The following is a 23,313-nucleotide window of genomic DNA, read 5'->3' on the forward strand; positions in this document are numbered from 1 at the left end:
AGCTTCTGGGTGTGGCACAGGAAAACGCAAAGCATTCAGAGATATCATCTGAAGATCCCAAAGCACACCTCTAAATTACAAAAGTCCTCTTATCACTCCCAAAGGTGTCTCCATTTTCCCCAAATCCTCCCTCCAGGTTCCAGTGGTTTGTTGTACTCCTTGCTTCAAGTAACCCAGGGCAATGAGGTCTCTGGGCTAACTGTGCAAAATGCCTTCTCCCTACTTCCCAACCTCACCTTTCTTTTTGGTTTTGTGCTGTGAGAAACGTAAAAGCTGATGCAGGACCTCGCTCTGCCGTGCCGTTTCTGCTGCAGGGCACCAAGCAACTCCCGTCCCACTGCGTCCTAGGCATTTGCTTCGTCAGGTGCAAAGGGGCTCTCAGAAAATCTACCTTCAAGACTTTTAATTGTGCCAAGGAAGAGGGTGGTGAAGGTGGTCCTGTGTCCATTCCCCTACGGTGACTCCTCCACATGGAGAGCATGGGAGGGGGCATCAAGGGACAAGAGAGGCAGGAAGGACTTGGGCCGTTCTCCACAGACTTAAGGTCTCTTAATGTAGGGTTCATTTCACTTAACTGTCTAAAATTTGGGCAGCCAGTCTCAGCAAGTCATCATCTGCCCCAGGTGTGAGATGAGCATCTCCAGGATGAGAAGCCAAGACCCTTGCAAGGAGCCACCCTCGGTGGGTACCACTCTCTCCATCAGCGTGGACAGAGAAACCTGAAAGTGGGGGGGACAAACCCTACCCTCAGCAGCAGCAGCTTCCCCTAGGCCACGGCAGAAGATGCCCAGCGGAGGGTCCCTGCGTGCCAAGCCGTCACGCTGAGCCGGTGGTGGGGCAGCCCGGGCAGGGCGGCGTGGGGCTCCCCGAGCACAGCACACCTCATCCGCGGCACGCTGCCTTATTTTAGCAGACAGAGCAGATGGCAGTGGGAAGATAAGGAGGCAAGGCAGAAGCGAAGAGAAGGCTTTTGAAATAAAGCCCCGTGCTCTGCTGAGGAGGTTTGGTGCATTTTAACGGTCGTAGCCAGGATGAGCTTTGAGGCAGCTCAGGGGTTCCCTGGCGGGGGACCTACAGCCATGGAGAACAGAGACAGGGAGAAGCCTGCTCTGGTTCCCAAATACCGCTTGGCAGGGACAGCTGGCGTTGGCTCAGCATGGCCTTGGTGAGGCACAAACAGAACTGAAATAATCCTCAGCAAAAGGAGGCAGAGCCCTCACAGAGGCTTTCAGGCCTGGTGAAAAGATGTCTCGGCTCCACCGCCTCCTGCCCGTGGGGCTGGGGGGAGCTGGGACCGTTCTCTTCGCTGATGCCACCATGGTTTTCTGCAAGGCTGGGCCTGAACATCTCTCAGGGTTGCCACCCAGGATCTTCCCTGCCTGAAATGCAGGGGATGCTCTGGAGACCACCCTGGGTTTTCCTCCTCTCTGAACCCCTGCAGAGCCGGGGACCGTGACAGCAGCACACGGGGACCAGTCTAGCAGCAGGGACTCCAGGGCACGTTGAGAAGATGGTTTATCTCCCACCTGCCCCGTGCCCAGTGCTGGGCGGCAGCTCAGCCTCCTTGCACCCCAGAGACTGGACCCCACCAGCGCGGCTACCGGGATGCTCGGGGAGATGGTGCCAAAGGCTTTGCGAGGCAGGCACCATCCACGTGGGACCCGACGAGAGCCGTGAAGCCCAAGCCTCCCTGCTGTCCCCTTTGTCCAATTTTACATTCACCATGACCGGCAGGATGAAGCACCGTGGGGCAGGGCAGGGAAGGCCACAATAACCACAGCCACATCCTCCTGGATCTCTGCCTCCGCCTTGCCCACCAACACAGAAAATAAAACTCCAGCAGCTGCACCTTTAAAATGGTTTCTCTTCCAAATGCCCCAGAAAGTTGTTTAAGTTGCAAAGTATTACCTGGGGCTTTCGCATCAGGTTCTTAATTAGCTGAAACGATTTGCTTTGTCGGGGAAACATTTCCAGGAGCTCCTAAACAGCTTTTAAAATCAGCTCTAGGAACAGCCTCAGAAGGGAGAAGCATTTCTTCTGGGCGGCGAGTTGAGCACTGGGCTACACCTCTGCCCACCCCCAGCAAATTTCTTTCCACCACACAAAGACGTTAGGCAATCTTTAACAATAAGTTTCATATTCCCTTCCGCCAGTGCAGGAGGCTGAGCTTTGCAAGCTGCTATTTCCCTGGGTACCCCAAGTGCAGGCAGGGGACATTTAGCTGTTGGCTCCCTGGCATCACCCTTGCCAGGGATTTCAGCTCCCCGCTGCAGGCAGGTGCTCGCAGGGGAAGAGCGCCCATGTTTGGCTTGTGACCGCACCAGAAAGAGCAGGCAACTTCAGATCACATCAGGAATATAAAACAACCACTGCTTAGTTTGCAAACAACCTTTTACCTACCCAAAAGAAAGACTTTTTGGCGCAGAGAGAAGGTAATAGCATTCCCTTTAATGGGCTGCTTACTTATAATTGCTCATTTTGCATACTTTCTAGAAGATCTCACTTCTCTAGGTGCCGTTTCAAGCAACATATTTAGAAACTCCTGGCAAAGTACAAAATAATAAATAATTTTGGATGTCCTTTTCTGAGAGTGCAGGCACATCAGCTCCCGCTCACAGGAGCTAAGCAGTCTCCTGAGGGGACGGCAAAGCCGTGGCTATGCTCCCTCTTTAAACTTTCATTTTGCGTTCCATTTCTCATCCAGTTTCTTATGCCTGGCCAGGATTGCCTTTAAAATTGGGGGGATTTTGAATTAAAATTAATTGGGTGGCAGAGCAGCCATGCCGATGCCACTTGCAGGCAGCATCCCGAGTCATCACCCCCCGATGCTGGCGGTGATCAGCCCTGAGCAGACGTGCAGGGGGGCATGGGACAGGGAGAGGTGCTGGCATTCCTTCCCTGCCTGTGCTGGGATGTGGAGACATTTCCCAGCTATAGCCAGATCTAGCTGAATTTGGGAGAAAAGGATAATGGGTTAAAATCAAGGAACTCCAGAAAAATTATTCTAGCAAATTACCAAATAACTCTACAGATAATTTGGATGCAACAAAACCTTGCATCTGCTGTTTCACCAACAGTCTGTGACGCACCAAGCACTAAAGGAGGACGTTACCCAAATGTACCTATGCTAGCACATTATATAGCTAGCAAGCCTAAGAGGAGCCAAACAGGATGGCAGAAGCTGTCCCCAGGGTAGTTATTTTCTGCTCTTTGATGCTGGCGTTTGCACAACAGGAAAATTTTTTAGAGAGAAATACAGCTTGTATTAGAGCAATCAATAACCTTAGAAAGCAGGTGAGCCTCCAGAGGCACAGGAGCCCTCCCCAGCGCAGCCCTTGGGCCCCTCCTCTGCTTTGTGAGCTTCCTAAGGGACATTTCCTAAAAATTCCCCATTCTCTCAGGGAACGATCACACATTTGATGGAACGATTTATGCCCCGGGGCTTCTAAATATTGCCTACGTGATCAGATCCTTCTCCAACGAGCTCTAGGTTAACATGATTTATTTAACGCCAGAGCAGGGGCAGGGCGAGCAGGCAAGAAGGAAAAGCAGCCGCCTGTCCCTGCAGAGCCACATTTTGGCCCTGGGGGAGACGGGACGTGTCCCTTGCCCCAGGAGCAGCCGTGCCCACGAGGCCATTGCAGGTGCCAGCGACTCGGCTCGGTACTCAGCCCAGCTCCCGGCAGGGCTCCCCGAGCTCGGGCACGGCCACGTGCCAGCAGGATGGACGGTGGGGCCAGGGAGCACCCGACGTGCCGTGCGTGGAACCCCCTCGCCCGAACACCTCAGTAGAGTCATCACCAACATTTTGGGGGTCAGACCTCGCGGTGCCAGAAATAATGGGTAGGAACGGCAGAGGGAAGAGGGGAGATGAGGACTCCCCCGGCCCCAAACACGGGCACTGGCTTGCAAGTTGTCAAGCATTTCAACATGCAGCAGTCCAAGCGCTGGACGAGCCTTTCCACCCGCTCATGGCAGCAGAAACACGATAAAAATCAAAGATGGAAAAGAGTGCAATCATTGCAGGATCAGGCATGAGCATCTATGTTAATGCCTCGGCTTATAATTACAATCACTTACGTTAATAACTGCACCTCCCAGCTAATTCCTCCTACACTTCCGATTATTGGAAAGGAGCTGCTTTACAGCCTTATGTGAAAAATGAGACTATGGAAGCATCAGGCTTTATAAGAAATCCTGTATCAGCACCAAGGGAGCTGCAGCGCGGCTTTCAGTCTGCCCAACAGAGCAGCTGCTGCTAGGCACATTTTATAGCAAAAAAAAGACACATGTAGGAAAACGAAGCTGTTTCAGTTTAAATGGCAGGGGCAGAGATGATGTTCTGCACTGAACAGGTTCACTGAAAGCTGGGAAACAAATGGGGAGTGGAAAATGCAGGAATGTATCTTTCCCTCTTTTGCTCTGTGAATAAAATGCACGCAGAGGAGGCCAGGGTCCACAACATTGAGGAACCCAGATAACCACGACAGCCGGCGTGCAAAAGCTTTTAAGCAGATGAAGAGTCAGATGAACCCCCTGGGGGGGTCAAAGTGCCTGTAAAGGTTTGGCACCCAACTCCTCCGCACACCAGGATGAGGGTTCCCAGGACCCATCCCAAGAATTTCCTTTGGGAGAGCAAAAAATAAGTACAAATAAACAATAAAAACAAAACAGTTTCTAGCACCTGGGGTTTTGCCAGTCAGCACCTGCCCTGGGGTGCCACATGGGCACCCAGCTTCTGCGAGGATCTCAGACCTCCAGAAATCAAACTGTCCCTGTGAAACATTTTCCTCTCAAGTTAAGTGGCAAATGTCAACCAAAAAGGTGTCTAATCAAGTGTTTCCAGCCAGTTCCTGACCCCTACATCTGAAAAATCATTCAAAAGGTGGCTGCAAGGTGGCCATGGGCCATGCTAACAGGTCCACCACCAAGACTAAAAACCAGCCTGGATAATATAAGAATGAAACGTCGCTCAAAATGTCCAGAGACCTGCATGGGCTCAGAGCCTTGGTGTGCTTCAAAGAAAGAGCTTGCTTTCATTTTCTCTTTCACTTTTGCATTTATTTTTGCTGCAGGCTGGTACCATCCACCTTCCCCAGCTCATCAGCCCAGCAACCCGGCCAGGAGGAGGAAGCAGCCAGCCACTTGGTGCACCCCTTGGTCCATTCAGCTCTTTAGCTTTTAACATGCTGTGAGGTTCTATTTTTTTAAATAAAAGGCTGAAGTGCCCTGGGTCACGCTGCTTGCTCCTTGCTGCTGCCCACATGGCCCGGTAAGAGGATCACTGTGTGCAGGGCACATTGTACCAGAGCTCTGCTGAGTCTTGGGCACTGTGGCAGCGCAGAACCCCCAAACCCCGACAATATTAATTATACAAGGCTTCCCTTTTAACCGGGGAGAAGGGTCTCGTTTCACGGGAGACCAGAGTTTACGCTGCGATTCAGGGAGACTCGGGGAGAGGGGATGGTGATGGCCAGGGCTCAGCTCTTCATCTTGCACCTCCTGGGCAGTACCACTGCCCTGACAGGATCAGGCCGCGTCCCTTCAGCAAAGCCCACGGCCATTTAACAGAGAAAGAAAACGGACACCCAGCTGGCTGACTCCCAAGCGTTCACTTGTAACCACACTAATAATGCCATTTCTTTGCATAGATTTTCTTCCCTTGCCCAGCAGCGTTTTCTCCAACACTCAATATACTTCTCGGGAGATGGGATGTTACAGTCCTCACCTCGTGTAGCTCGCCCCAACACACGTGTAGTCAGGAAAAACAGGGCAACCCAGCACACAGCAAAAACTGAATGCTGAAGTACACGGTATGTGAAACGTTATTAAACCAGGGTGAAACCGTGCAGTGGCTGAGTTGTAGATACCATAAAACTGCCTTTCAGGTCCTGTTGGCCCTTGGAGAATGACGCAACCTTTACTAACACACACGTGGCTGAGGAAGGTTTGGGCGTGCTTCAGCAGCACGCTATCAACGCCATCAACGTGCCTCCAGCACCAGGAGGCTGCGCTGCCCACACAGGCTCGCACTGCCCTTGGGCTTTACCAGCAACAGTTTTGATGTGGGAAGGAGGGAACTGGCACAAGAGCCTGGCTTGAGCTAGCAATGCCCGTCCCCAACACATGCACACCCAGCTGGTAATCCCATCATCAGCATCACTGTTGGCTTCTTCCCAAGCATGTCCACACACTTCACCGTTGGCAGCTCCTCTCCTCACTCCAATTTTGTTCCATGGACCTTTACAGATGCTAAAGACTGTGGGATTCAACTGCAAAATGCCACTGAGTTCACTAGGAGAAACAATGCTGCCTTGGAAGGTGGATCAACACCAACAAAGTCAGTCTGAGATGCTCCCATCACAGCTGGAAAACCATCTCCACTGCAGCACGGCCCTAAAGCTGCCTCCCCCTCAACCCACTCAGAAAGTCAGTGTTACAAAGCCAATTAAACGCTCGATTAAATGTCCCAACATGTTCCCAAATAAAGTACTAACGTGGCATGTTATTAAAAAAAAAAAAAAAAAAAAAAAAAAGGGAAGAAGAAAGCTCCAGGTTGTATAACGGCCTGCAAGCATGTCAGGATAATCTGTGCCTGCTCCCAGGGGGTGGAAACAGGAGCTGAACAGCCAAATTCTCTCACCATCTCCAACAAAAAGAGCTATTTCTCTCTCTGCCCACTACATCTTCAGACCGAGACCCTGATTTTCACGGTCCCACCAACCTTGCCATCTGCTGCTGGTACCTGCCCAGGGACTGTGCGCCTCCACCGTTAGTCCCCACAGTGCTGCTCAGAGCCTGCTGCTCCACAGGTCCCCTCCAACCCAACCCCCTCCACAGACTTCTTGTCTTCCTAAGAGCAATGCCCACCACAGGCAGATGTTCTCCATCTCCACCAGCAGCCCCTGCTGTGGGCAGGGAAGAGGTCTCCTGACACAGGAGCCCACGCACCCCACTGAGCAGCCTGGATTCAAGGGTCAGTGCTACCACGTCCTACCACCCCCCAACAAGTCATCCCACCAAGCTTGAGCAACACAGACATGATCCAAGCAACACCACCGCTAAAGCGGTAGTCTGTAATCCTACACAGCATGTTTGGAGGCCACCGAGCGTCCCCAGCCCAGACCACTTTGATCCCACCACCACCTCTCCCAGGGCAGAGATGGTGATAACCTACTGATGCTGGGTGCCGGTCCCTGTGCTGAGGACTGCTCCTGAGCTTCTTTATCCACTAATTGTTCAATACAAGATACAGCAGGAGTAAGAATGAGGGTCCAGGCTGTCCCCATCCCGCTGAGAGCCCCCATGCCTCCCCTGTAACAACACACTCCTCCTCCCCTGCTTTCCTTCAGCATCTCCCGCTCTTCGTTGCATCTGGCACGCCTTTAGGAGGATGCCACGGGAACCTCTCGCGTTGCCCCTGTGCCAGCTGTGTGCCTGAACAACGTGTCCGCTGAGGTCTGCATCAACTCCCTGCGAGTGGAGCTCATCTGACGAGTTATGAGGACATCTCTTGGGTTGGTCCTGCAAGTAGACATCAGTGACACTGCCCAAAACAGCAGAACCACAGCGCTTCCTGAGGCATGGGCCTCCAGGGCTGCCCCACCAGCACAGCTGCTGGGTCTGACTTGAAGAGCAAAGGCAGAAAATTCTGTGCTAGAACCAGGTACACTTGAATTTTGTGAATGAACTGGGGTTTTTTTTGTCTCCAGCACTTATTTATAAAAACCTTTCTGATATCCATAAAACACTCTGGCAGCTTTAGCTTGTCCTGCTTCCTCTCTGTGCTTCTACTTTGCCTATTTTTGCTGCCTTCAACCTTTCATGTGTACAACAGTAACTCTCTTCAAAGCGTCTCAAGGTCAAGAAAGTCCCTAACAAGGTGCATAGGGCAGTTATTGATCTTCTCTCAGCCTTTCCCAGAGCAGCTCTGAACTGTGAAACCTCATTCGGGAGATGGAAAGTTACTCAGGCCTTTCCCAGGTTGGTGAATTTTAATATTCATGGCACCAAACTCGTGTGAATATCAAATCCTCTCCCAGTGATAGCCCCTGTATGTTTGTCTCCACGTCCCTGCTGCAAGGTGACGGTCCCCTCTGTCTACTCGAGGATGGCTTGGGTGGGTTTCTGAAGGACGAGTCTGTGCCTCAAAACTTTCATGGACACAATACCATCATCTCTTAGAAGCAGATTCGCAACACCTACCAAAATAAGCGTCTGCTGGGAAAAGCAATCAAAGCTTAGCAGGGGACAGGATCTGGCACGAAAACCTATCCATGTTACATGGGCAAAAAAGCGTTTCCCTGAACTATTCCTTGGCACTTCCTATGAAACACCACGATCAATGCCACATAGATGAAGTTTCGCCATCAATTAAAGCAGAACTAAATCCACACTGCTGCCTAATGGGCAATACCAGTCGCCCTTGGCATTCCCAGCCTGAACTGCGGCAGGAACCAGCAGAGCCTCCCTTCTGTCAGCTGCAGTCGCTGGTCCCGCTCAGCGGAGCCCGAGCAGCCCCCCCTGCTCCCCCCGGGAGCTTGCCAGGACAGCCTCGTGCCCACCCACACACAACGCTACCTTCTGCGGGAGCAACGGGTGGTGGTTTGCCACTAACGGCAGCGAGCGATGCTGCTACGACTCATGGCGAGATGTTGAGTCTTGCAGGTTTGCTTGCGGTACCCTCTTGGAGAATACCGTCCCGTGGGTCTTGTTTGCCCTGGAAGCAGGCTGCCGTGCCCGGGCAGCGGCTGGTACGTGGGGGCTGTAGGACCGAGGTAGCGGTGTGGGCAGCCACCCACCCTGCAGCGAGGTGGGGACTCCACCACGGCAGCTGCCTGCACGCTTTTGGGCTGTTGAGAGGGAAATCTACGGTGGAGACTCAGGTATCGTGTCTGCCCTGGTACCCACCTGACCTCCAGCACCACGGGCTGGCGCACAGCAGCAATACTGATGCCCCAAAAGCCAAAGGGCTCCCTGTTTTAAGCCCAAATCTTTGCACTGCCACGGCGAGCACGTGGGCTTTGCTCTTGACATACCTGCTTGCCTTCCCGGCAAGACAGCTCAGGAGGATGCCTTGGCACTGCTGGCCCAGGCAGCTTGCTAGCCCAGGAGCACAGCAATACAACAGGCAGCAGCTCCAAGTCCTAGGGCACAGCAAATATGCTCTGGAAAACCAGCCTGGCATTGGGGAAGCATCATTCACTTCAAATACATCTTCATTTAGAAGCGAGGAAGGCAGAGATCCCTTACCTCGCTCAGCCACAGTCACCCCTCTGAATATATAGTTTGGTTTTATGAACCATTGAAAACAATCTGCAGGTGCGGGCAGCGGCTTCCTCTGAAGCATTAATCAGCAGGGTTCACATACGGCTGACATTTGTCTGTTAATAATATAACTGCATCTAAAGGAGGAAAGGAATCTGGAGCTCGGGGGGGGGTGTGTGTTTCTGATTAAAGAAAGGAACAGCAGTTCTTTAGATAATTTTCTGAGTGGCCAGAGCTGAAAGCAGGCTCAGCAAGGTGAAACCCAGCATTTGGAGTAGTTCTAGAACCTCCAAAGACACGACCAGCAGAAGACAAGAGCCTGCAGCAGACACGGAGGTAACATCTAACAGGATTCTGCAGAAAAACCAGCAGCGGGGTCCAGAGGGGCTGCCAGAGCTACAGAAACATGGATTGCACAGGTGGGACACCCGTGGATGCTGTGCATCACCCATCTGATGGGACTCCACTCTTAACTCAGACTAGACTGCCAGGTTACACATCACCACTGACCCCCAGCCCCACTTCAGCCCCCCGTGCTTGCAGGAGGACCCAGCGGGGACCCCAGCATTGCCCGGCCCAGCAGCAGGAGCCGTCTTAATTACAGTGGGTTAAGCAGCGCAGAAAACTCCTGAGTCACAGCAAGCTGTTAATTACCAATCCGTAAAGGGATTTGAGGGCTCACACCGGCGAAGCCGGCTTCATCTTGCGCTGTCATACGCAGCGCTCTCGGTTTGACTTGAGTTTGTGTGACTGACAGGAATATTTATATCCCTGGGGCTGGGGTATTTTTGAAAAGTTGTGATTTCTACACAAAAATTCAGGAGAAACCCAGCAACCGCTGCACTCTATGGCCCATGTCTCTGGCTACTTTTTCCTCCTGCAGGGAACTCTGGGGTCTAACCCCCTGCCCACCCTTCGGCGTGGCACTTACTCCTCCCCCTGTCCCCAGAGAGGGGACCCAGCCATCTCAGCATCCAGCCAAGCCCCGGGGACCCTGCCAAGCTGTCATCGCAGGACGCCCAATTTCAGGGAAAACGGCCTCAAAGGGGTGACTGACAACAGCTGCTCCCTGCTACATCAGGGGCTGCAGAGCATGTCCGTCGGTACCCTTCGGCCCTCTGAGCCTGGTAGGAATAACAGGACCCGGACTCCTATGGAAAAATGATGCCTGCAAACTTTAAGCGCCTGTCTCCGCTCGTCACCCGCCCGCTCCATCACCACGCGCAGGCAGGCAGCTCTTTGGGAAGGGTTTCATACATAGAGCATCACACAGAGGAAGGACACAGGGCTCTGCAGGGCGGAGAGCCGCCGGATCCCCAACACGGGCACTTGCCTGCATTCCAGAGGGCAGAAGGCAGGTTTTTCTTAAGGCACCTCTGTCCTGCTTTCCCCCTTGGAAGGAGGCAGCAGGGCTGCCCAGGAGTCGTGAGTGGCCCCAGACGCCAGACTGGGGCTGGGATTTCCACCCCGAGACAGCGCTGAGCTGGAGGCACTCTCTTAACCTGGCTAATCCTCTTTGGCCAGGAGCTACCGGCTAATTACATTCCCAGCGACAGCGCGGACCCTCGGGAAGGGGGCAGGGAAGCATTGGCACACCGGGGGTCGAACATGGGCTCGTGGCTGCCAGCTCCCACCTGCAGCGAGGGCAGGCGAGGCAGGAGCCCAACGCTCCTCCCCGCTCACCTTTTTCCTCTTCTATGAAATCTATGTGCCGACACCAAAATAATTTCAGCACAAAACCTTTCCTCAGCCCCCCTTCTCTAACCCATCCTCCGGCTGCCAGCAGCAACACCCTGTTCTGCACAAAGGCTGATCTCATGGATCAGGTTTTTTTCCATGCAATTGAACTCCCTTTTTTGCAGGCGTTCCTCCCTGCAGCCAAGCGCAGGAGCTGCCACGGTTGCTTCTGCAAGTAGGGCAGGCTCGGCCCCATCCTCAGCGTCAGCATCCTCAGCGTCAGCATCTCGAACCTGAGCAGTGCAGCATCATGCCCTGGGGAGCTGTTCTGCTCAGAGCCCAACTTTGGCCAGCGGGAGGTCTTGGACCATGATGGAAAGAGAGGCCCAGGGCTTTCTGGAAAGTATTTGATACGGTGATTCACAAGCTCTTTGCAAGAAATCCATCTGAACAGGCTTGTTTGTACCTGGCTGCAGGTACAAGGGTAGCAGCAGAAGGGGAAGCTGTCCCACGAAGGACTCGAGCGAATGCTGCTCCTGCATCTTGTTGACTTGTGATATCACATCCAGGATAATGCATGTGATATACATATATTATACATGCATATAATGGGGAACCTAACAGCACTGACTGGTGAGACCAGATAGGGAGATGCAGTAGCATGCCTATGACAACACAAGTGTTATAACAAAGGATGCTTTTTATAATGCATGCATGCAGAAAGAAAACAAATGCCATTTTAGTATCTGGATGTGCTGTGGTGAGTACCACAAATCAGTAAGAAGACCCTCCTGAGGGTAAGGCACCCGTTGGAGGTCACAGCCTGGCACCCAGGGATCAGCAGCGTTCTTCAACGAAACTTGTCACCGCTCCTGTTTCAGGCTGGTTAATTAGGCAAAGGGGCATCCTGCCATGCTTATTTAGTAACACAACATGCATAGTTCATTCAGTCCTTAATACAAAACCCCCTGGAGTCAATTGGGGTCAATCAGGGTTACCAGGAGAGCATTGTGCAAGCGCAGGGCAATCATGCCGCAAGCCAGCTCTTGCCAGATCACTTGCTCCCTTAGCAGACTCTGCCATAAACAGGCGTGATTTTTTAAATCGCCAGTGAAACAGCCCAGCACTTAGTCTTCCTGCAACGGAAACCTGCTTCCTGCCTGCATGTCACCAGGCTGAGGCTGTAGGGAATTTGGGAGGGCCCCAAAGCACCAGCTCTGACTTGGTGGGAACAGCTTATGGTGCTGCTCCCAGGAGCCAGGTCCTGGAGGAGGTGTGATGAGGTAGGAGGAAGCTCCAGGCACCTGTACTTCTGGTAATTCACACAAACAACTTATTTAAAGCTGGGTACCACGTACCATGGCGAGCAAGCAAAAGAAGTGGAGGTCAGGCACGCTTTCGGGCTTCCTCTCTCTGCTGGTCATCCACAGCCCACACGCTTCTCCTGGGACGCGCTGCCAAAATGCCATGCTTGTACCTGAACTCTTCAAGTGCCGTAGGCTTCCAGTCCTTACCATCGTCTTCTGACCATGCCCACCAAGCCCCAGGGCCAAAGGAAAGCCAGCCTTGCTGGTGGATCTTGTGGGGGCTCTTGGCTTGGAGGCACTACCCGGCTGCTCACAGGCGGGATGCTCTTGGAGCAACCTTCACCTGGACCAGACTACACAAGCCCACCACAGTGCAAAGATAACAAGGGAAGTACAAGTTATCCTTTTCTTTGGTGGCTCGGCACCTGTGTAACTCAGACGGTGAGTCCACAGGAAAAAAGCACTTTTAGTATTTTCTTCTCTTTTGCTAGGTTTGAGTGCACTCGGCTGAATGAAACACTGGGGAGGAGGCAGCTCCTTGGATACCTCTCCAGGCGGCTGCAGAGGGTGGGAGGGGACGACAGGCACCCGGAGCCTCCGACTCCATCTTTAGATCAGGAGTGGGATGGGGATGAAAATACCATGGCTAAATAATAACGCATCTTTCCAGGGAAATCAGAAGTTTTAGGGGGCTGCAGATAGGGGCAAAAGCCTCCCCCACTTTCTGCATGTCACTCTCAATTTTTTTCTCCCCATTTTGTAATAGCAATTGTCAGCAACACCTGCCACATCCCCCCACTGCTGAAAGCGGCCCAGAGGTTTGACCAGTTGCGCCTCCTAATGTTGGCTATGTGTCCAGCTAGTTGGGACCTGTCATGTCCCGCTGGTCACCCATCCACATGGCAGAAAGACACACAGACGTGCAGCAGGAGGTGTGCTTCCAGTGGTGTGCAACAGCCTAACACGGTCTCACCTCCACCAGCTGGCTAGTACATCTCATGGGGTCTCTCTAACCATGCAGCTCCTCCATTCCTCTCTGTCCCCTTTCCAAAGATCTGCTCTGGCCACATGCTCCTTCCAAGAGCCACCTCAGCCACTTGCAGGCACTGTTCCTCAACACCCGCGATGAATTCAAAAGTCAGCACATGCTAAAGCACGAGGGTTAGCGGGTGTTAGGATGCTCTTCACCCTCAGCATTATGCATGATGCCACCAAGGAGCCAGGGTCCCCAGGGAAGCGGCGCTGCCAGTGTGCCCTCAGCTCCCGTCGTACTACTGGGGTCACCCAGCCCCCCAACAAGTACCAGTAGCAGTTTGAGTGATGCTTCCCACTGAGCTGAGACAGCCCGCACCCATATGGGGAGAGCAGTATCCCTCAGCGCAAGTTCATTAGTGCCTCCCTGGCAGGGAAGATGACCTCATTAGCAAAAATACTTGTCCTGTATGAGGATGCAAACATTATTTAGGGTTTTTTCCCCTGCCAAGTTGGTTACACGGTTTTGCTATGAAACTGTAATCATGTGCAGCCCACCGACAACACTGTGACAAAGCCTTGACTGCTTGCAGTGATGATACAACTTTATTTGCAGAAAATGCATTCTTTTAGCACTGTTTTGCTGCAAAACTCCATCCTTCCTCCAAAAACCAGGCCACCGTGGCCCATGCCCCCTCCCTCCCTGCGATTCACACCGTTTGAAGCCGGGGGTGAAGACTTTGCCCAGGCTCCAGCGGTACATACAGAGAGTGCTGTCTGTCTCACCCGCAGCTCATGCTCCTCTGCACATACCAGACTTGGGCTTAAATCTCCTCATTAGTTTTCACGCAACTTCCAAGGGCAGCTTACACTCCATGTCCTAATTCATAAAGCAATTAATGGATCAAGCCTCACTACTTCAAAGAGCAAGTTCTGGTATTTGCACAAGTCTTGGGGCTTGGGACAAGCTCATGTGAGCTGCAGGGGAAAAGAGCATCAGACCACAGAGCAATTTTCTCAGAAGATAAAGCACACCTAATGCCCAACTGTGTTAACAGATCTTGAAATGTTTTCCTTTCCTCAGAAAGTTTTTGTTAAGAACATTCACAGCTCAAGTGTTGCATTTCTTCCTCAACTCTTAAAAAAAATAAATCCCATAAACCATCCCATCCATTCTGAGCCAGATAACGATTCTGCGTAAAGGGGAAAAAAACCCCAAGACACCACAAAGCCCAGGCGGGACCTCACTGTGGGTCTTCACTCTATGTGAAGACACACAGATATCGCAGTGATGAGCAGCAGCAAGAAACCCTAAGAGGGACATAAGTGCAAGGGTGAGTTTGCCAAAGGTGTCTGAAGGCATTTACTCAAGAGCTGAGGGAGCCAAGAAAGAGTCCAGCCTTCAAAATCTGAAATTTAATCCCAGGTGTCAGCGAGTGACCCTGGAGACAAGCGCTGGGGAGACGTCACCTTTCCGTGGTACCTGCAGAGAGCACGACGTTATCGGGTACAACCCAATCCCAAATTAATTCTCTAATTAATTAATTAACAGGCGGGTGCCAAGGGGAGCACGTTAAAGCCATTTCACCAACCCGTGAGCTTTCTGAAGCCTGGAAACACATCGTTGCCCAAGGGCACACCAAAATGGGGCTTCAGCCCTACCCAAGGGACTGAACACCTGGACATCATCTTTTCTCGCCCAAGCCCTCCGGGTGGGAAGGAAGCAGTGGTAGGAGCAACAAGCAGATCATTTCCATTGCAAATGACATTATGCACAAGGAGGCGGCCATCTGATGGGTTTACACCTCCACACGCATGCTGTGCACAGCGCTGGGAGAGCGGCTCTCCTCCGCTGCGAATGTGATCGTGAACAGCAGCAGCTTCAGGAAGAGGAGAAAATTACTGGGTGTAATTGAAACTGCAGGGAGGAGCTAGGGACATAAAATGTAATTATCCACCATGGAACGAAGCCAAGATTAGCAATCCTACTTCTGGTCATTTAAAGTTTTCATTAACTTTTCCATGTGCTAATGATATCGGGTTTGTGTCTTACTGGCTGCGAGATGCAGCACTTCCAGAAGAAAGCCCTGGGCCTCCTCTTGTAAGGGTCTTGAATCACCGGTAGAGGAGGGGGTGAGGGTCTAGACTTTAACAGAGGTCTTCTCCAAGGGTCTGGAAGACCTCCCTCCCAAGGTGGAAGGGGTAGGAGGATGCTCCACCTGAGCCTCAGTTGTGCCACTGTCCTCTCCAGGCATTGGTGGCTAGAGTTGGCTAAGGTGCCTTTTTGGTGCTTGGGATGACGATGTGGGTGGGCATCCCAACAATTCAGAGAGCTCCTCGACTACAGTTGGTGAGACTGGGTGGACCTTGGACCACCTCAACCTCCCTTTTCCTCTCCTTGCACTCCATCTCAGCAGGCTTCAAGACACGCAGCCAATTCACATCCAAACGGAACTGTGGATGTCTCCACATCCATCCTATGCTCAGCCCATTCCCCTGCCCTGCACCCAGACGCAACCGAGCAGGGCTCTTGCCATCTGGAGAGGGCAGTAAATTCCAACAGGCCATTGCATGCCCTCAACTGATTTCAAATCCTCCTGCTGAAGTCCTGCCACTTTCCCCCCGTACCATTTTCCTTCCACCTTCACCATCTGAGGATGCAGGAGCTGCAGAATGTCCTTCACCAGCCTCATCCCAAGCCTGGCCAAGGCATCCATCCACAGTACCAGGAGGAGGTGACTCTGGCACCTGCACCCGCATGACCTGTTTCTATTTCCTCACCCTTGGACACCTCTGGGGAGCAGTGGGCACTGGTGGGGATGCCCTGAACAACAGCCACCCCTCGCTCCGCTCCTTGCATGAAATCAGTGTACACATACAAAATCCATGCCTTTGTCAAGAGGTGGAGGACCATGGCCGCCAGCCCTGCACCTTCCCCCAGGACGGACTTGGCTTCAGCAGCTTCTTAAAGGCTTTTTCAAACCTTTGAAGGAAAATGCACCATCTTTTCTCCATTTTAAGCGAAGAGAGAGCACCGACCCTCGGATTGGAAGGCACCCGCCCCTGCCAGCCCCCTTACCTCCACCAGGTGAGGCGTGGGGTTGAAGCCACACATGTTGCAGACCTGCTGCCGGCAGGTTGTGCAGGTGTTGTAGTTGGGGGGCTCGCCAGAGCCCACGTTGATCTCCGCCTTGCAGAGGGGGCACGAGACCTTTGCTTTCGGCACTTCCTTTGGCTTGACACCCTGCTCTGGCTTGCCCGGCTTCACGGCCGGTGCGGCACCAGCCCGGCCCTGTGCCCCTGGGGCTTTGGGACCAGCTTCTTTGCTGGCATCGCTGAAGACGATTTTTGGAGGCACTTTGCCAGGAGACGGCTGGCTTGGAGGGGGCGCCTCTGGCTGGGCGGACATGAGCGTGCTCGCCTGGGTCAGGAGGGACGCTCCAAAGCCGAAGAGCTTCCCTGTGAGGCCCTCCTGGGGCTGCTCCTGTGGTCCAGCCCCAGGGGCCGGGACAGCAGGCTTCGCCCCCGCGTCTCCCGTCGTCTTTCTCTGCTCAGAGGAGGAAGGCTTGGCTTGCTGATGCTGTGGGGAGGACCTGGCCGCCTCCTGAGGTTTTGGCTGGCCTTGGCCGTGCGGTTCCTTCTGCGGCGTCGCGGGTTGAGGTTTGGGTGGCTCAGGCGGCAGGGTGCGGGTGGCCGGCGGGGACTTTTCCACACCTGGGGGCTGCGGGTGCTTGGCCGGGGAGTGGGAGGGGGATGGCGAAGGAGAGTGCAGCTGCTGCTGACTCTTGGAGCGAGGAGCGGTGGTCATGTCCATCCCCAGCGCCCGCTGCATCTGGCAGTTCAAGCACAACCATTCCTTCACCTGCGAGACAAGGAGAGGACACGGGCAGTGAGTGGTGGGCAGGCTAGAGCTGCCCACAGGCAGCCCCAGCGCACCCTTAGGTTCCCCTAAACAAACCCTATGGAGCTATAGGAACAAGCCATCAACCCCTGAAAAACATTTCGCTACCACGTTCTTCACAAAAAGTATCTTGCAGTCTGGGCGAACAGACCCCATCTGTCACAGGTACCCACGGCACAACACGCTGGTGTGAAAGCAAGCTTTAATTAGCGTTGGTTTGCTTCCAAGGCTTCTGCTGTAAAGCTTCTGCTAGCCACGAGGCTCTGCCTGCAGACAGCGCTTCTCGTGCCTCTCTCAGCAGAGAGTGGCCTTTCTGAGGGCTCCCGGCCCCACCACCTCCCTAAAGCCCGTGTTTTTTCCTCCCATTTGGCAACCAGAGCTAGCACGGAAAACAGCCAGGGCCCCTCAGACAGGAGCAGGAGGTCTGGCGCAGCTCTAGAGGAATGCTGCTATAATGCATGTGCACAACTGCAACACTCCCCGGTGCCAGCATGCTGCCTACTGCCACTGGGTACCTCCCGGAGGAAAAGCCGCCGTGACATGCCTGATGCTTCCCCGGGGCCAGCAGAGATGGCTTTTCTGGAATCGGTGCAGTGGTTGTGATATCCCACCCAAAAATTTGGCACTACAGCCCATAAGGGACCAGCATGGAACAGGTTCTCTTTGCACGATGCATCTGTGCTGCTGGGCCGGCAAGGTGGTGACAGGGGATTAAGCGGTTAACTCGCACTCTCGCCACAATGAATTTTTGGATGCAAATGAAAAATATAATGTTCCCTGGCTAAGTGGTGATAAATGAAAGACTTCCCCCCTCGAGAGACATTCCCTGTGACACGCTAATGTCTGAATTAAGTTAATTAAAGAGGCTGTATAAAAGCTGTGAGCCTTCCCATATGAGGAAACCCCAGGATGCTCAGCGGCTGTGCAAATTTTAATATATAGCACAGTCAGCAGGACAACTGGGTCTGCCTGCAAAAGATTTCTCCGAGACAAGCAACTCAGGTGGCAAAAGACCAGAGCATTCCCAAAAACTGGATCAGCGTCCAGGACAAGTGGACCCAGAGCCTGGCACAGGCTGCTGCACGTGCAGCACCCGACGGGTCCCAGTCCCCGCGCTCTCCTGGGGCTGCCTGTCCCACGGGCCAGCACGTGCCGCATCGCCTCACCCAGCCCCACGTCTCCAGGTCCGCGTGGCCTTTTGGTCCTCCAGTTGGAGGCATGGGCGCTGCACACCTGATTCATAACCTGGCCGCAGGGGTTTTCCCCCTCTACTCCAACCGTAGGCACGTTTTAACCTTTTCCTGCTCACAGGAGCTGCCTGCAGAGATGCAGTCGGGTGTTTTGGCAGGTCCTGGGATGGGACAGGACGGCGAGTCCCCGAGAGGGGAGGCAGATGTGCCCTGAACCCCTCCTTACAGGTTCCCTCCCCGGGAAGACTCTCATAAAGCCCAGCCTTTAAATAATGACTTTTTAAAATAGAGGAAATTCAGATCAACTAGGAAAGGTGGATTAAAGTTAGAGAAGGGTGCACGAACAAACCTCCACCTGCCCACTGTGCCCCTTCCACTCTCTGCCCAGCACCTGGCTGGCTCGCCGGGTGGCAGAGAGCTCTGCATTGCCTCTTAGTCTCCAGCAAAGCTCTTCCCATCACCTTACAAGCCTGGTTGCACGTCGGCTCTGTGCTCTTCTCAGCCTTCACTGTGCTTGCTGAGCTCCCACGCCACTATCCCTACCAGCCTCTGCTCAAATATTTCACTCAGAGCTGAGCGAAAAGCAGCTTCAATTTTTCCCTAGCAACTTTGCATTACATCGTTGTTTCTCTAAACCACTCCAAATGAGCCACATTATATTTAGTTCCTGAAAATACTGCTGTAGCTTTTATAATTTCTTATGGTCTTGCTGTCTCTCTTCCGACATACAGAATTCCCCATGTTATTTTTGCTTTCACACCCCCTGGAATTTCTTCCCACTATTCTATTTCAGGAGAGTGTCTCCCAAAATCCTGTCAGCTTTGCCCGCCATCCCCATCAGCTCCAATTAAGGGAGAACCAATCCTTTCTATTCAGGTTCTCTCTCCCCGCAAAGTTCCCAGTATCCAAGAAATGCAAATCTTCCCTCTCTGCATAATCTCCTTACCTACACTTTAAGACCCTCCGGTGAGGTGGAAATTGGGGGAAGAGGAGATCTTCCCAAACCTGCCGTCAGGACTGTTTGCATCTAGATTTTAAGGGCCCGCAACCACAAGGTACGCAGCAAAGGACACGCTCCACGCTCTTGGTTTTGCATAGTCTGTTTTTATGGTAGCCTGGCACAAGATTTAGCTTATTTTCTGGAATAGGAAAAATACTTTGCCACTCTCCTGCATAAACTTCCAAACAATCAAACAAAATATTGAGGGAATTCAATTGATTGCTCTTGACTGTCTGCCAGCTTTAACGAGAAGCAAGCGTTGCTGGTGAATACTGAACAGCTCACAGCTCCGGCTTTGCTGGTTCACCCCTGCCTGCACCACGCACGGTGCCCGCTTTGCCCCGGCCAAGGCTTGTGCAGGAGAACTGCTGCCCGGGCACCGGGAGGTACCGTCCCCGGGTCCCGTGGCCACGCAAGCTGCATACGGCTCATGGACAAGCCCACCAGGACCTTCCTGAGCTGGGGAGGAACATGATCATCGGAGCTTTCCCACTTTCCACAATAAACCTGGCTTATGCAACCGAGACAGAAAAAAGCCAGGGGGCTTTCAGATGGCATAGGAACTATCAAATTGTTCTCAGTGACTTGACGAGCAGCTGCTGAGGAACGTCTTGTCCTGAGGATCAGGAGAAAGCTGCAGGGAATACAGAGGGGAGGTGCACTCCCAGAGCAAGCATTTGAAATGTAAATTTAGTTGGGATTATCACAAATTGCCTGACTGGCCTCTACAGATGCAACTGATGACACGTGTGGATTACACAGATCAAAGACAATTTAAAGGATTCTGGAGGGAAGATAGTAAAGAGGAAGGGCCAAGCTGTCTTGCCAAACATCCTTCCCCCAAGAAAGAGAAAGGAGGATGGAAAAGCCTGGGCATAAATCTTTATTAATCCAACCCCCGAAAGTTTTGATCTGGTGGAAAACTGGACAGATAAGACAGAAATAGATGAAACTGTGAACTATTCGGTTGGCTTGCATTGCCATCCTCTAAACACTCCTCTTCTTGCCTGCAGACTCATCATGCAGGGGGAAGATGCTCAGAAAACAGTAGAGAAATAGGGGGCAAGAATATGAAAAGAATAATTTATCCTACTACTTCTTGATCACTGCTAACGCTGTGGACAACTAGCAGAATGAAACGTCTATCGGTGAGAAGAGAAAAACCCAACATTATTGAAAACTCTAGGTCCAGCTAACCTTGTGGGAATGCTGAAGTCACCGTTATACCCTAAAATAAGGGCAGGCAAAACTGCACTCTTTTGAACAGTCTGAGACTGGCTGCTCAGAGCACGCTAATCTCCTTCACCCCAGGAAATCTGCCTAGGGGAATTACTGAAAAATACAAAGAAAATGGGGATGTAGATGATAGCTCTGAAACCAAACTGATGCCTCAATGAAGAACAAATGGGGCCAGCTAAAAGTGAAGGTGGCTGCTGTGCAAAACAGAGGGCACCATTAGAAATATAAAATCAGCAAATATCACAGCTCAGCACACCGATGTCAACCGAGAAGCTGTGAAGTGCTTAAGCTATATGAAAACTAAGGAGCTTCAGGAAGCAGTCTCTTGGGGAGCAGTAGGAAGGATTGATTGAGGGCACTAGGGACAAAGGCCATCCTAGAAAGGACGGGGTCCATCACTGGGTGGAGATGGTAAAGCTGTTAATGAGACAGATATGGCAGACGTGCTGTAATTACTGTCGTTGAACATTTGGGAAGAAGCAGGATAACACTCATTATGAGGATGAAGTGTTTCCAGCTTATTAGCAACGAAGAAGAACATTCAACAACATCTACCAGCACCAGAAGATATTTAAATTTGGCAGATCTGAATAATTTTGCATCCAAGAGATCTAAGATTGCTAAGAAAACTGCTGCGTGCTGATGTTCATTTTTAAGAGGAAATTTTAGACGACTGGAAGGGTCTTCTGCTTGAATATCCAAGAAGGCAAAGGTATGGCCTGAAGGGGACAGCTAGCCAGACATCTGTCCAAGACAGAAAGTGCTGGATTCACACAGCAGAGACCTGAAGGGCACGCATATATGCCAGTCAACGTGGTTTTAGGAAAAATAGGTCACAGCAAGCAAACCTGATTTTATTCTCTGCACATTTGATATTAGTAATGCACAGAAGCAATATCCCTGATGTCCAAAAGGTGTTTTGACCTAGTAATGCATGACATGCCGACAAAAAAAAGCATTATAAAATATGAATAGTGAATACGCTAAATGGATTTAGGACTAGTTACCTGGCTGATCTGGGAGACAACAAGGATTCACCACTGCTTAGGTATCTCTCTGGTAATGTCTTCATCTCATTATGGCTAACACCATTCACACACGGCAGATTTTGGTGAAATGATAAATATCGGTGAAGACGCGTGTCTGCTGCGTGGCAAACCTGCGCTCGCTCCATGCGGGAAGCCCGGAGCTGGAGGTAGGAGTGAGGAGGTGGCTCAGCCTCCTCTTCCAGCACCGAGGGACTCCTTCCAGAGCCCTCAATGGTTCCACACCAACATTTAAGGAGATTAGTAAAACACTGCGGGAGATATAGACCGGATCTGTAAGAGTGATTCTAGGGATGCAGAAAATGTCTGAAATGAGAGAATTAAAGAGGTTGATCTTTTTCGTTTATCAAAGAGAAGATTAAGAAGTGACTTGATTACGATATAGCAGCACATTCAGGGGAAACAATATCAGGTACTAAAAGGTTCTTAATTAGGCAGAAAAAGGCATAAAAAGAACTAATGACTGGAAATGGAAGCCAAATATATTAAGCATCACTTTTAACAGCAGATGTTTCTAACCATTAAAGCAAATTATACACATGCTGTTGGGCTCAGCAGAAGACTCAGGGAGGTAAGGCTTGCAGGCCTTTCATCCATAGGGTATTTTATACCCATACTGATCTCAAAAGCTTTGAAAGTTTGAACTATCCCATCCTTACTGACATTTGGCATGTCTTCATACAATATCTGACCTGCCCCAGCCCAGCAAGCAGCGAACAATGCACCCATGACCACCAGCCTTACCCTTCCCATCGCAGACCCCCGCGACATCCCAGACTATTCCTCTAACCCCCTCCCCAAATCCTGCTATTCCCTAATGCATGGACGGGTCTGCAACCTGCAGCACTTGTGGGGTCACCGCTGCCAGATGTGCCTCCCCCTCTCAATGCCGTCCTGCAGCTGCGAGCACCAACCATTTGCAAATCCTATTAGGAATGAAAACTTTCCTATCAGCGTTTCCTTAAAAAAATTGTAGCAGGAACATACACAGCACATGCTGGCTGTGCCCAGGGCAGATTTAAACTCCGGTAAGAATTATAGACAGGCATAGGCATGGTGGGCCAGATCCTGACCCTCTGCAGAGGGGTGCAGTATAGGAGAGCGGGGTTTTGCACAGGCATGGGGGACCAAAAAGCATCCCTATGCGCTCCATCTTACCGATCCCTCTAGAAAAACACCAAGAAAAGCACCCGGTTAAAAATTATCTGAAACAATAGAGACAGCTTGAGTTTATAAGGCTTCTAAAGTTATTCTAATACCACCTATTTTAGGAAACTATATGGAAACAGCCCGTCCCTGGGATTTGTTACCAGGAGATGCAAGGGAGCGCTGGTAATGTGCAGGTTGTTTTGTTCTCCTGAGGTAAGACAATACAGCTCTAAAAGTATCTCAAGTATAGAGTTCAGCCTTTGCAGTAGACAGGAGAAGCTTTAAAATGAGCTGTAAGCAGAAAGACTTCTTAACTGAACATCCAAGATCTCTTCAAGCCAAAATTTAGGATTATAATGAAGAATAATTCTGTCTTTGCTGAGGGTTGGTTATTTTGAATCGTTTGGAGTTCACCCAGGATGCTATCCTACTACATAAATATAATAAAACCAAAAAAAAATAGGAAAGCATTAGATAACCGTGTTTAAGACTTTGCAGGCTTGAGACTAAATGGTTCCTCACCAGCTTTACGCATTTACAACACATCACTGCAGCCAAAGCCATC

General features: G+C 51.7%; 1 protein-coding gene across 1 annotated transcript in view; it reads right to left on the reverse strand.

Annotated features, from left to right (window-relative positions):
• Nucleotides 1-23,313, reverse strand: part of BSN (bassoon presynaptic cytomatrix protein) — a 97,310-nt gene that overhangs the window by 30,582 nt on the left and 43,415 nt on the right. Inside the window, exon 3 of the mRNA XM_049826738.1 lies at nucleotides 16,303-17,085. Coding sequence (XP_049682695.1) covers nucleotides 16,303-17,085 — 783 coding nt within the window. The remainder of the gene's footprint in view (nucleotides 1-16,302; nucleotides 17,086-23,313) is intronic.

Source organism: Accipiter gentilis, chromosome 23, assembly GCF_929443795.1.
Source record: "Accipiter gentilis chromosome 23, bAccGen1.1, whole genome shotgun sequence".
NCBI lineage: Eukaryota > Metazoa > Chordata > Aves > Accipitriformes > Accipitridae > Astur > Astur gentilis.